General features: G+C 34.7%; 1 protein-coding gene and 1 long non-coding RNA gene across 2 annotated transcripts in view; one reads left to right on the top strand and one right to left on the bottom strand.

Annotated features, from left to right (window-relative positions):
* LOC118263719 (proton-coupled amino acid transporter-like protein pathetic) overlaps window positions 1-15,281 on the bottom strand; it is a 56,012-nt gene that overhangs the window by 12,423 nt on the left and 28,308 nt on the right. Inside the window, exon 2 of the mRNA XM_035575873.2 lies at window positions 1,427-1,492. Coding sequence (XP_035431766.1) covers window positions 1,427-1,479 — 53 coding nt within the window. The 5' untranslated portion in view covers window positions 1,480-1,492. The remainder of the gene's footprint in view (window positions 1-1,426; window positions 1,493-15,281) is intronic.
* Window positions 4,994-15,143, top strand: LOC126912613 (uncharacterized). The gene is made up of 2 exons (XR_007707310.1): window positions 4,994-5,725; window positions 14,523-15,143. It is a non-coding gene; the product is annotated as an uncharacterized LOC126912613 (long non-coding RNA).

Raw genomic sequence — 15,281 nt, 5'->3', positions numbered from 1 at the left:
AAAAGTTTTATTGGCAACGAGGCGTTTAGAACTTAGGTTACAAACATTTTTCGTAGAACAATTCTACATTTAGACGTAGGCGTTCTCTAGACAAGACCTAACAAACATCCAAGAATCCTAATTACTAAATATTATTCAAGTTTGTCAGAAGTTTAATATTTTTACTTACAATACAAGCCAAAATAGATCTAAAACTTTGGGTATGCTTAAATTAAATTTTCCCAGTATTGCCTGAAGTCTAAACCTTATTTCCCAAAGGAGTAAATAAAGAGTGATGTGGTGGGACTATAGGGGTCCGTTTACACAGACTGGCTCGTAGAGCATGGGGCATTTTTCTTTGGAGTTGGTCGCAGCGGAGTCGCCAACTATCTGTTTATCTTTATCTTTTTAAAAACGTTGCCCCGCACTAGGATTTTCTCCTGTGTCGTGGGTGCGTTTACAAACATACAAGTTCACATACACATGACACCCAGACCCGAAACAACAATTTGTGGATTACACAAAGAGTTGCTCCGTGCGGGAATCGAACCCGCTACCCGTTGCGCGGCAGCCAGTCGCCCAGCCACCGCACCAACCGTGCAGTCTCATATAGACCGATTGGAAGCGACCTAAAAGTGGATGCGCTCGGTGCTGATTGGCTGCGCAATCGAGATATAGTACGCGATTGGAGCCGGTCAGCTCCTGTTATGATTTCACACCAAACACCTTCAGGCATTCTTAATGACAAAAGCAGTGCACATGAAAAAGTAAACCTTAATACCAATACTAAAAACTCTGTTTTCAACGTGAAGAAAATCTGCTCTCCTCTCCGACCCGGTCTATGTGAATGAGCCCTAATAGGAGTTTTGACTCTTTGTAACTACATTTTGGATGCCTAAGCGGAGTGACTGAGTGACTGGACTGACTACTGTTGGACATGTCGCGTTTTCCTCAAAAAAGACAGTTATTTATGGAATTCAAAACTAGTTGTTCCAATTCTGTGTGTAATGAGGTTAATTAAGTTCTACAGCTTACTAATGTAACTGTTTCACAGGGTTGCTCTATTAGATTCAAGCCAGGGCTCATCGGAGCTGTGGACTACCCGGAGCTGCGGACAACCTAGCGGGTTTACCGGGGATCCGGCTCAAAGAGCAGAGGTAGGAACGGGGTGGTTTTTAGTCAGTAAGAGTCTGACACTCCCTCTCGCCTCGCCCAAGGCAGGAGAAGTCATTGGATGATTTTCCCCCTTAAAAAAGGCCAGGGCTCATAATCACGTGAGGCGTGCGAAAAAACTAGTAGATTATATTCGTCGAAAACAGTAAGCTGTATGTGACACGTTTATAAAAACTCTCACAGGGGAAAATCCCTGTGTTTTTTTGACGTTTTCTCAGGTCGTAAGAATAAATTCTTTATTATATACTAGATATATACTAGAAGAGGTACTTACGTAGAATTAAAGTTCTCCAGCACAATGCTGCCTTTTTTCTCCTCGTTGCCCATTTTGTATTTTATTCTGTAAAAAAGAAATAATAAGGATTAAAATCTTGCTAGAGTTTGAAGTATAACTTGTTTTTTACTACCCAGCAACCAGCTATGATATTAATTTTGTGAAACGACTGTCTGTGGCGCTAGTGTCGTTTATTAGCACCTAGACTTTTAATGTAGGAATTTAGCTGGTAGCGGACTGGGGAGATTTTTATTACCTATTTTCTAAGTTTGAGACTAGATTTTAGTTTTTTAGTGTTCCTTTTAGGAAGATTTATTTTGATGAAGCTTTTTGGTTGATTGCCGTCTGGTTGATTTATAGTAGGACATTAGGTACACTAAGAATTAGTTATAAAACTTATATATTTAAAACTAAGTTTTTAATAGCAAAAGTTTATTGCCTCTTTCATAATATATTTCAGTAATCCTAGAGAAGAAACTGTAGATTAATTTACTTGAAATCCTTATAAGTTCTTTTAATTATTATTATGTTTTCGGCTTACTCACGTAATTATTTGTAAGCCGATGTAAGCCGAAAAACATAATAATTAATTAAGTATGTCCCACGAAAGTTATAATATAAGAATATATATTTTTTTATAAAAGTATGTGGTGTCAAAACTGATAATGTTAAGTGTCGAACTTGTAAAATAATAGCCTGTAAGTGGCCACTGCTGATCAAAGTTCACACGGAGAAGGTTTGAGCATTAATCACCACGCTTGCTCAATGTGGGTTGGCGATTTCAAACTTATTTAGAAATTATAAGCCTAGGTTTCTTCACGATATTTTCTTTAACCGATAGTCAGTGGTGTCTAAATATGCTTAGAAAGTACATTTTATCGGAAAAAATAGCATTGGTGCTCTACTTTACTCTTGGCCACCACGACACATTATATGCAACAGTATTTTTTTTAAACTCAAAGTATAATGGCGAAACATCCAACAATAGCAACAAAAGCAACAAAAGCCTGATTCATCATCATTAGCTGACGTTACGTCGAAAACACTTTCCATTAATCTCATTAAAATTATCTAATGAGCCATAAACCCTGCCTTTTCAACAACACGTAATACATAAAAATTAAGCAAAAAATAAATGCTCTTCATTACAAGTGTTACGTCATTAAGGTAATTTGTTTAACTCTCAAAAGACAAAACATTAAAAAAAATGTGTTGATTGACGGTAAAGTTTGAAATTATAATGTTACTTGTGAATGTATGTGTGTTGGTTGATCTCATGTCACTACTCACAAGGCAACAGTTCTCGACATGTTGCCCAACATGTTGACAGTCAGCGCAGCACTTTTGTATGCAACGAGTTCTCTCTCTACATGTAACAATTCTCTGAGTTTGTTTCGGCATTTCTTCTCAGAGTAGTCTTATAGGAAATGCCGGCCTCATTTAGTTATTTAAGAGATTGACGTGTAAAAGAGTTACATTGTAACCTATTTGCAAAAATTAATATCATTTATCAATGTCGCTCACAACATGTCACCAAAAAAAACGAGTGTTGATTTTGAGCGATACTTGCTTGTTCTGCGTCACATATCCACTCAGCAACATTTGGTGTGCAACATCATGTTGTATCGAACATGTCGTACGTCTTGTTGCGTCTCGGCTGACAACGTTTACAACGTTGAGTGTCAAGTTTTGCTTGCCAAATGTTGCCTAGTGGACACAAGGCTTTGCAACAATATTTGTTTCATTACGTAGAGTGTATAATTGTAGAAAAAATGGTTTATTTTTACTAGATAACAATTATAGATAAACGCATGGAGCGCACTGTGACGCGAACGTAATCGGTGTCAAGTCAGCAACTAATCTGGAACACGGTGAAATGTGCCGCTGATGTTCAAATACTGGATGTGGCAAAAAGCTGCATTTTTTCAATACTAATAAAAAGTATAAAATATTAGAATTTAATAAAATATTACATTTTGTTAATGTGAATTTTATAATAGCTGGAAATGTTTAATATCTAAATAAGTTATCAGATAAATTGCTACGCTCTAACAGGTCATGTATGTACTAGTAGTATTTAACGCTTCTCTGTATGTAGATTGTACAATAAAAAAATTCAAATAGACTTAAGTTTCTTAGATTTTTAGGTACTTATGCAACTTGATAATTTTCAAAAAGTGGGCGTTACATTCATTATGTGATTTGACCTATCCCTCCTTAGATCAACAGACGCAATGACACTTAATACTATGACGTCATAATGTTTTCGTTTAAAACAACATAAACATAATATTATCATGACCTGTCATTTACCTTTGTGCAGATGTCAAACAAACAATAAGATAACAATCACCTAATTTTGGTTTTCAGAGAATCCGATCTTGTTTGTAGATATCTAGTAAAAAACATAATAGATGATTCACCGGTCAGGTTTCGCAACCGGAATTGGATGGAGAGTGAACAATTCACGTGTGACTCATTAGATTAATGGTAGTGGTTTGATTACTGCAATGCAGCTTCATGTTGTATTGAAAGTTTGATTTCCGGATTGAGTAAGGCGTTGCAATGCTATAGTTGCTGGACTGTGATGCGTCAGTCTTAGAACCTAGTACGAGGTTTTTATGATGATAAGTTTACAATTTTTTTACTTGCATGTCTTAAAGATAGGTGTAAAGTGTAGTCTATTTCTAAATACACTGAAGCTTGATAAATTTTACCTAAATACTGGTTTAAACATAGTCCAGTTTGTTACAAAACAATAAACACTGAGAAATACTCTTTAACATTAGTTTCATTGCCATAAGACTTGTACTGAGCATAAATCTTCCCCTAGCTACATCGATTCAAAAAACGCAATAAGTCCTAAAAAGGTATTTAGCATTAAAATACCTGTAATGAAGCCACATCCAGTGTTTCATATCTTGGGGATTGTACGTCGAATGGTATGATAAACGAGTTCAACTTTTTTCGCTGCCAAACATTTGGAAACGAGCCCCTATTATGTTTTTTGCTAAAACCGGACCGCCGCGAGACGACGAGTAATTGGAAATTGGAATTTTGTGCGATGAAAATTAAAATTTCAAATAAGTTTTGAGTATTTTTTTCTGATTTGCTGTCTAGAGACATTGTTTTGTGGTTTGATTGTCGATGCTAAGTTGGGTAGTATGTCAGTTTTTATTGGGTTATTGATCTGAATGTGACTTTCGTGGTTAAGGTGCAATTATGAGCAAATGCGTAGGTATAACAAAGTATTATTGTGTCTCAAGAGGTTGCCGTAGGTATTTTGAGTCTTGTCAGTTTGTAATTAATTCCAATGTAATTGAAGATGTGCCTACAGATACATAAAAGGTATGCAGACATAATTTAAGATGAAGGATTTTCAATAAAGGAATTAGAGAGATTTCAAAGTCCAATTACACTTTATTAGCTTCTGCTAGCGGCTTTGTCCGCGTTCTCGTGAGATAAAAGGTATCCTATCACTCAAATCAGCTCATACCCTGTCTGTACACTAAATTCTATCAAAATCCGTTCACTAGTTGATGGACATACAACTAAACACACAAACTTTCACATCTATACATATAATAAAATCGTAGAAAAGTGCTGTCTGTACATTGAAAATAAAAATAAAAAAATAGCAGGGGTTATTGTTATGTCGATGTCGAACCCAAAAATGTAATTAACTTTTTTTTGTCTGTTTGTCTGTTTGTCTGTTTGTCTGTTTGTCTGTTTGTCTGTTTGTCTGTTTGTCTGTTTGTCTGTTCGTCTGTGCGCGCTAATCTCAGAAACGGCTGATCCGAGTTGGATGCGGTTTTCACGAATATATTGTGGGATGCTTAAATTTACATTTAGTGTTTGTTTCATGTCAATCGGTTCATAAATAAAAAAGTTATGTCAAATTAAAGAATCACGTCGAACATTCTATGCTTATACCATTAATCTCCGCAACTATTTGACGGATTTGGTTGAAATTTGGTACAGATATAGTTTAGAACCTTAGAAAGGACATAGATATATTTTTATTTCAAAAATCAAAAAATAAAAATAAGAAATAAATTATTTATAAATAATTCTATGTCGATCGTTACACGACTTCGGTTCATGTTATTGTTTTAATTTATCGAAAAAAAGTAAATAAATAGTAAAAAGGTATGAAAAAAATAATATCAATATAATAAAACATTTAGTACAAAGAAAATGCTCTAACGGAGTATAGATAATTCTATGTCGATCGTTACACGACTTCGGTTCATGTTATTGTTTTAATTCATCGAAAAAAAGTAAATAAATAGTAAAAAGGTATGAAAAAATGTATCAATATAATTAAACTTTTAGTACAAAGAAAATGCCCGAACGGAGTATAAATAAATAATCCAAGTTGTCTTTATCCTCGATAGATGGCGTTGGGATCGAAATAGATCGCGCTATGGTTTCGTTACATTCATTTGGTTGGGTATCGGCCGAGCGCTTCGGTACTATCGTAGAAAAAGTGTATTATCAGTCGTATGATTATTTGTCTGTAGTGGTCCTGCTGTTTCGTATATTCTAAATTGGTTTCGTTGTATTTGTCAATTAATAAGTTTATTTGTTGGGTTTTCCTGGTTTTTTGGTTAAACTATTTAACGTAGGTTTAGTTTGATATCGATTATTAGTAGTTACTGTAGTTAGTTTTTTTAATAAAATTGTAAGTCTAATTTTTTTTTAATTAGATTAGATTTAAGTCGTTTCTTTTAAATTATTTAGTTTAAGCTTGGTTATTATAGCATAGAGGATAGGTTGTAATATAGTTTCTTTTTTAATTGTTATAAATTCGTAATTCGTAGCTTTCTTTAGTTTTAAGTTAGTTTAAGTCCGTTTTTAAACAATTTTTTCAATGCCCTAAGTGAGTATACATCTATTAAATTCAAACGCAGAGCTCATTATGTTGATTTTTGAAGAGTTCCCGCGAGATCGGGAACTATGTGGTTAAAACCAAAAATTTGCCGGAAGTCACTATTCCACGCGAACGAAGTCGCGGGCAAAAGCTAGTTAATAATATTAGTGTATTCAGATTCATAAACAGAATATTTTAAACTATTTCACTAGTTTTCTCCAAAATAAATAAATATAGGCAAAAGTCGTAGTCCATCTATGTAATAGTTTTATAATTAGTCTCTTAGGACGGAGAGTAAAATGTGGTGGAAGCGTTGGTAGTCAACGCGCCAGTTTGTAACTCAATTAACTTCGTTTGGGGAGGCTAATTTTGCTAAAACTCGTCGATGATATAACATTTTTGTTTGACGTTTTACTTAGGCACTTTAGTTTTAGTTTTAATTAGGATGCTGTTATAGAAGGTCGTAAAGGGGTTTATGTAGTTTTATTATAACGTTTATCGTTTAACATCTTCATTTTTTTACAGTTTTTGTGTAAAGAGTATTTTAAATGCTTATACAATTAATTACCCTCGTCCCAATCTTCCCAAACCCCAATTCCTCAACTACCCTTAAATTCCTAATCCCCAAAAGGCCGGCAATGCCCTTGTAACGCCTCTGGTGTTTTGGGATGCCCATGAGCGGCGGCGATTGCTTACCATCAGGTGATGCGTTTGCTCGTATACCGGCTTATAACATCAAAAAAATTGTACATTAATAGGTACTTCTTAGGGGAAAAACCAAAGTCAAGCTAGTCACCAAGTATCTGAGTAAGTCTTGTCACAAAACGAAGAGGATAATAATCTATTTTGTAACAGTAGACATGACACAGTTGCATGTGATAACGACTGAGTTCGCATATAAATGTTTGATGACATTGAATAGGACCTTCGCATCCAGTCAGGCAGGTATCAACAAGATGAGAATTACATCTATTATTGTATTTTTACAAAGTTTTTGTTATGAGTTCTAAAAAGACTAATTGGTTTTTAGTTGTTCGATTGAGAGTTCTAATGTCTATAACTAAAACTGAATATTATTTTACTTTTTGTAAAAAAGGTCCTTTAAAATAAAGTTCAATGCATGAAACAAGTACAAAGAGGATATGCCATAATCTGATTGTGCACTGTGACACAAAAAAACGGCACTGACCAATGATACTATAAGTAAAAAGGTGTAGATAAGTTATAAGCGTTAAGAAAGTGGCTCATTAAAATGTGAATAATTAGCAACGTTTTGTAGTATGGGATTGATAGATGAAAAATAGAAAAGGGCGTGGTTTGTAATGTCCCGTGCTCCCCAAAAAAATTGTCATGCATTATATTAAAGGGAAAGCGAAAGAGGTATGTAAGATTCGTAGCAATTGGCGTCCCATTGTCTCTGCCTACCCCCACGGGAGACGCGTAAGATTATGTATGTATCTATGAACCATTTATTTTAGATAAATAATAAATGAGTCATGTACATAATATATACTCTAGTGAACAGACAACACATTCAGACAATTACATATTACTTAGAATGTAAAACAGGTTTATTTTTCTCGTAAGTTAAATTAACAAGTGTATGTAAGTGCCTATCTACTTGGCTGAGTGAATCATTCCTAGTTTTGTTATTCTAAGTAGAGGTAGATTCTGTTTACAAAGCATTTATTTTGATTATAAACCTAACTAGTTATGTACTCACTTAAAATCTTTATGAGTAACTCGCTTCTACCATATCCCCTTGGGATAAAAAATGTATCCTATGTGTTATTTCAGAACGTAATCTACCCCTGTTCCAAAATTTCATCCCGTTCCCTTCAGCCGTTTCCGCGTGATTAAGTACACGTGTACACAAACATACACATAATCACATAAACTCACAAAATTTCGCATTTATAATATTAGTAAGACATTCTAGACGACGACGACTGCCGGCCAAAGGGGCTCGTGTCGGCCGTGTTCGTTTCCCGGGTCTGCTGGGTTTTCGGTTGTTTATGTCACTCATAGTAAAACGACCATAAGTTTACTTGAAAGGCCAAAGTCATACTAAGCCTAACCAATAGACAGTTAGTGGTAACAATGTTTATGTTTGTGTTTTAAGAATCTAATCGCAACTCACTCCTTCAACCTTCTGTATCTTCATTTGTGTGGGAGCGCTATGTTATGTTAAAATATCAAAATACGATGGTATCTATGGCCGCCATGATTCACATGTCAAGGCTTAACCACACCTGTGGATGTTGCAAGCTATGTTATTTGCAACACGCTTTGTGTGTTGTCTTATGTTGTTTTAACATTATTTTATTGTTGAATTTGTGGTGAGTTTAGACTACCAAGTAATTATTTTTGGAAGGAATAATTACCATCAGATGGGCCGTGTGCTTTCTTGCCACGGTCGTGGTATAAAAAAATAGGATTATTCTATTGATCTCATAACTCTCAATAATCTAAACTTTTTCAAGGATTAAACTTCGTTTTATTAACGTACGGGTATTTATATTTATTTCGTACGAGTATTTTTGATCTGAGAAATCAGCGACGTTTTATTGATTGGAAAGGTGAGAGGAGGTATCAGACTCTTACTAACTAAAAATGACCTTGTTCCGACTCCTGCTTTTCGAGCTGGTAAACCCGCTCGGTAGTCCGCAGCTCCGAATTTACGTCTCTAGACACGATATACGGAGGTTAAAGAGAAATAATAAAGAATAAAACAAATAAATTGATGATCTCAACTCCTTACAATATTACTTAGAAATAATTTTATTTACAGTAGTCACCCCGATTGCCTTGACTTTTGAATATCTATTTATGAATTTAATGTGAAATTCTAGTAATTGTTGTTTACAATTAATAATCCAATATAGCTCACATATTGATCACAAAATGAAATGGTTAAGGTTTGTTTTTATATATAGTATATTTGATAGGTTGACTTTTCGCCTGGTGGTAAGTGATGATGCAGCCTACGATAGAGCACGTCTGCCCATGAGCAAACTATTCACTCGGGCCTTGAAGACACCAAGGTTTTACCCATTGTTTTGTGTTAGACAAAACTAGCTTTCATATTCATTAGTATCACTTGTGATAATTCGACCCACGAGGCAACTGTAAATAAATTTCCAAAAAAGTCGGCCAATGACATTTGATTGTTACTCGTATGGTGATTAGAATGACGATGGTGGTGGTGCTGGTGACTCATGCTTGAATACGTTAATTGTAACACGAATTCTATGCTAATTTCTGTAAAGAGTAATGTTACCATTGTCGATTAGTAATACCTACACTATATTGTAAAATTCACGTGAATGAGAATCGGTTGAATCTTTGCTTCAGTAAAATAGAAAATGTGAATGAAAATCTGATGTAAACATTATTTTGATGATAATGATGATAATTAAATGTGACTTTGCCTTTGAATTTGACCTTGCCTTGTTAATCTATCTTATTTTGCTATTTTGATAATTAAAAATTAATTACGCAATAAAAAGTCGTATGCACTTAGGCTTTCAGTGGCTCTTAAAGTCAAAACATTTAACAAAGCCTCCGCCTCAGCTCTGGCACAGCGTTGATTCGAATAATTGTGGTTACTGCTAGTTGTCAGCGTGCTTACAGCGCGGTGCGAGCTAGTAGACGCCGCGCCGACGGCGATGTTTCTCCTGCTGCTGGCGAGTAGTAAGCACGTGTCCCGCACGCTTGAAGCATACAGGCGCCTCCACTACGTCTCAATAGAACCATGTGATGGCCATTACGGATTTTTTTTGGATAGACGTTATGAAATATTCCATACGGTATACAATTTAAAGTTCACATTTAAATAACAAGGAGCGGTGCTTGTTGATTGTGTTCTACCTTTACAACACCCGCCGGAAGACTAGGAGTGATGACAAATGTACTTTAAGCTGTCGTCAACACACGTCGTTAGGAAAAGACCATTGCCAAACACACGAGTGAGTCAACAGTGAAATGTCTTATGGTGATGACGATGCTTACGTCATCAGCAATCTGTTTGCTCCGTGACGAAGCAGCTAAATTCACTTTAATGACAATAGCGCTTCCTAATGTACCATCAAAACCTTCATGTATTGTATTGTTATAGGATGGTGGACCTGTTCAAGCTACCAAGATAGCGATAGAAAATGTAGTAAAAGCTATGTTACTAAAGGTTAGGTTCATTTTTGTCAGTATCGCAAAGTTTATATAAAATTACTACAAAACTTTTTCTTTGTATAATGTGATAAGCAATTACAGGTGTCTTCTAAACTATTTGCAATTGCAAATAAGACATTTAATTAAATTCTGTTGCTCATTGGGAGAATTTACATGAGTAGCTTTGCATAGGTTTTGCTATACATAGTAAATGCAGAAGTATTTTGCAGACTATATATCTCAAGTATACTACAATATCGCATCGCATCTAGCCTGTATGAATATTTGTATGTTATGTGTCAATAAATAAAGTGAAGTGGACTGCAGCTAGCTTTAGATGTAGCACAGTCCTACTCGTAACTTAAGTTTCCTGCCATCGAATCGGGATAATGAACTATTGTTCATCTGTTTTGGCATGTAATAGTATTTTTATTAGCACTTAAAGTCATGTAGGAATAAATTCAGATGATTGATGATGGTTCGCTGCGCAACTATGCTAAAAAAAGTGAAAATATTATCTTAGTTGAAAATGTTTATTTAAAAGATAATGCAACCAGTTTCCTATTTTTTTATTAAAGTCAAAATCAAAGCATTTATTTCAATTAATCCTAAATTAGGCACTTTTGAAACGTCAAATTGAATTGTCAGTCTGTCTGTCAGTGAAGCTAGGTGCTCGTTCCAAAGTTTAGCTTCGAATGGAGAAGAAAGAGAACGAAACTCCTTCGTGACTCTAAAAAAAATTATGTTTACAATCTCTCTAATACATTATTTGATCATTTACCTATTGTATAGCTCCATACAGAATTATATTTGTATTAAACAATGTTAGTATTGTACTTTGCGGTTTAAACGTCCAACTTACATTGCAAGGCCATAAACACCTAACTTTGGTCATTTGTTTGAAATTGCAGGACGCTATGCGACACCAAACTTAACTAACATATTACTAGTCGACCATCTTTACTTAATGGTTAAATAATGGTCAATTTGGACTGGACTATGGATAGCTATTTTTTTTAAACGTTGCCCCACACTAGTGGAACTGGAAGTGGAACTAACAATTTGTGGAACAAAGTGTTTCTCCGTACGGGAATTGACCACTACTTGCCGAGCTACCACGACAACCGTGTAGTCGTTTGATAAGGAGTTGGAGACAAATGGTTCCTGACAAAACAGCCTGTTCTCAAACAAAGAAGGTGGGAGAATTAATCACTTACTTAATGCGGATAAGCATTTTCATACTTATAATAAAACAATATAAACCCAGGTTTCCTCACGATGGTTTTCTTCAACGTTTGTCAGTGGTGTCTAAATAATCTTAGAAAGTACATAGACTTGGAAAAACGTCACATTGGTACTTTGTTAGAATTCACCCGCACTCTCATGTATGAGAAGCGGGTATCTTAAACCTCTGGGCCACAACGACCTTACACGTATTAAAAGCTTCTAATCACACCAGTAACGCCAAAACAATCTTGAAACTTTTTACAAAATTAATTAGAAAAACAAATGAACTTGTTTACTCTAAAGTAGGTATTGTAGAAGGTACTCGTACGTACTGAAAGTTGTAATTAAAAATTAAATTGACGTAGAACGTAAACAATTATTATTTTACTGTAATTATTATAAGGGGTTTAGGGGCGTGCAGATCAAGTTACCCTATATTGTCGAATCTCTTCAAGGGATTTACGACTTAATTACAAAAGCTTAAAGTAGAATGTTGATTCTATATTTCTCTCTTTATTTTGAGTACTAATGGGTCTCATAAGGTGTAAGTTAGTCACGTTTCAATTGTTTGAAATAATTTAGTCAAATGTAACAATTTATTGTTTGGATGTTATAATTATTTTGTGAAATTGTGAAAATAAATTAAAATGAATTATGTTTTAGGCTATTTTGTTAGGCATAGGTTTCTAGTAGTTGTATTTAATATTTTATAGTGACCCGCAGTCGACAGGGTTACGGTGACCGTTAACCATAAAATGATATCATTTTTAAACCCCATACTAGGATTTTCTCCAATGTCGTGGTGCGTTTACTAACATACAAATTCACATACACATGACATCCAGACCCGAAACATCAATTTATGTATCACATAAAGAGTTGCCCTGTGCAGGAATCGAACCCGCTACACGTTGCACGACAGCCAGTTGCCCAGCCACAGTGCAAACCGTGAAGTCAACAAGTGAAATCAAAACTAGTCAGTGTATTAGGATAGCATAGAATAGAATAGAATAATATTTATTTTGCAGATATATCAATAGGTGTATACAGTAAAAAGGTCACCTAGTAAAATGTTCAGTAAGATTTACTTTTATAGTGCACTCAAACACACGCTTAGAGATTATCTCATTTACTTTGTTTTAACGTAACCGTCGGTAATGTTACAAAAGATACACCTAAATCCTCAGATAAAGCAGAGTCTCCTTACATTACGGCTCTAATAGCCCCCGTCTAATCGTCACAGACCTACACAATACAGATAGTTCCTATTACAAACCGAGAACAAATGGCAGGAGACTATTGTAACGTACTCTCATTTGTTATGTTTGCCTAGTACTATATACTCGTGTCTTGAGGCATTAGGATGCTTTTACGCCAGAGATGTGCTATGTGATGTTGCTGTGGATGCGTTTGACTTCCACCTATCATATTTATAACTGGGCACTGATGGAAATGGGTTTAACTAAGATTTGTTTTTTATATAAAAATATGCGTGCTATGGATGCGTGCTACGGATGTATGCTATAGATGTCTGCTACAGATGCGTGCTATGGATGCGTACTATGGAAGTGTATTATAGATGCATGATATGGATATGTGCTATGGTTGGTTTCTCTACTATCGATACATTGCATACTTGAGCTGCACATCTTTCTCTTGCAGCTACTTTATGATAGCACATCATCATAGCTCTTCTTACACGTACTGCTACATAATTTAGTATCAGTGGAAACGGTCACATAGTTTCACAGATTAGCTATTACATCCTCGCAGTATAGCTACATAATACATCTCTGGTGGAAAAGCACGTTTAGTGTGGTGACAGCAGAATATACTCGTACGTTTGTTTCTCACTATCTCGCATTATGTTAAAAGGAAATCCAGTTATGACACATGTATGTAGCTGAGACCTGGCATCAGTGTTCTTAACAAAGCTTAAGCTTTAATTATGATCCCACTGCCAAGCTTGGAGGGGGGAGGAAGGGTAATTAAAGCCTGTAGTCCAGTACTGTAGTAGTACTAAACACACATACATTATTTAGCATCATTTTTAACTAGCTTCTGCTACCAACCATTACAACGGTTTTGTGGGGCTTAGTATATAAAAATGTAATCTGTGTGGAAATGGAATAAATCTATACATATAATAAAATCGTAGAAAAGTGCTGTCTGTACATTGAAAATAAAAATAAAAAAAATAGCAGGGGTTATTGTTATGTCGATGTCAAACCCAAAAATGTAATTAACTTTTTTTTTGTCTGTTTGTCTGTTTGTCTGTTTGTCTGTTTGTCTGTTCGTCTGTGCGCGCTAATCTCAGAAACGGCTGATCCGAGTTGGATGCGGTTTTCACGAATATATTGTGGGATGCTTAAATTTACATTTAGTGTTTGTTTCATGTCAATCGGTTCATAAATAAAAAAGTTATGTCAAATTAAAGAATCACGTCGAACATTCTATGCTTATACCATTAATCTCCGCAACTATTTGACGGATTTGGTTGAAATTTGGTACAGATATAGTTTAGAACCTTAGAAAGGACATAAATATATTTTTATTTCAAAAATCAAAAAATAAAAATAAGAAATAAATTATTTATAAATAATTCTATGTCGATCGTTACACGACTTCGGTTCATGTTATTGTTTTAATTTATCGAAAAAAGTAAATAAATAGTAAAAAGGTATGAAAAAAATAATATCAATATAATAAAACATTTAGTACAAAGAAAATGCTCTAACGGAGTATAGATAATTCTATGTCGATCGTTACACGACTTCGGTTCATGTTATTGTTTTAATTCATCGAAAAAAGTAAATAAATAGTAAAAAGGTATGAAAAAAATAATATCAATATAATTAAACTTTTAGTACAAAGAAAATGCCCGAACGGAGTATAAATAAATAATCCAAGTTGTCTTTATCCTCGATGGCGTTGGGATCGAAATAGATCGCGCTATGGTTTCGTTACATTCATTTGGTTGGGTATCGGCCGAGCGCTTCGGTACTATCGTAGAAAAAGTGTATTATCAGTCGTATGATTATTTGTCTGTAGTGGTCCTGCTGTTTCGTATATTCTAAATTGGTTTCGTTGTATTTGTCAATTAATAAGTTTATTTGTTGGGGTTTCCTGGTTTTTTGGTTAAACTATTTAACGTAGGTTTAGTTTGATATCGATTATTAGTAGTTACTGTAGTTAGTTTTTTTAATAAAATTGTAAGTCTAATTTTTTTTTAATTAGATTAGATTTAAGTCGTTTCTTTTAAATTATTTAGTTTAAGCTTGGTTATTATAGCATAGAGGATAGGTTGTAATATAGTTTCTTTTTTAATTGTTATAAATTCGTAATTCGTAGCTTTCTTTAGTTTTAAGTTAGTTTAAGTCCGTTTTTAAACTATTTTTTCAATGCCCTAAGTGAGTATACATCTATTAAATTTAAACGCAGAGCTCATTATGTTGATTTTTGAAGAGTTCCCTGGAATATCTTCCACATCTCATTTTTGAAGAGATCCCGCGAGATCGGGAACTATGTGGTTAAAACCAAAAATTTGCCGGAAGTCACTATTCCACGCGAACGAAGTCGCGGGCAAAA

Source organism: Spodoptera frugiperda, chromosome 27, assembly GCF_023101765.2.
Source record: "Spodoptera frugiperda isolate SF20-4 chromosome 27, AGI-APGP_CSIRO_Sfru_2.0, whole genome shotgun sequence".
NCBI classification, from domain to species: domain Eukaryota; kingdom Metazoa; phylum Arthropoda; class Insecta; order Lepidoptera; family Noctuidae; genus Spodoptera; species Spodoptera frugiperda.
This window is presented reverse-complemented; position numbering and strand designations above follow the sequence as displayed.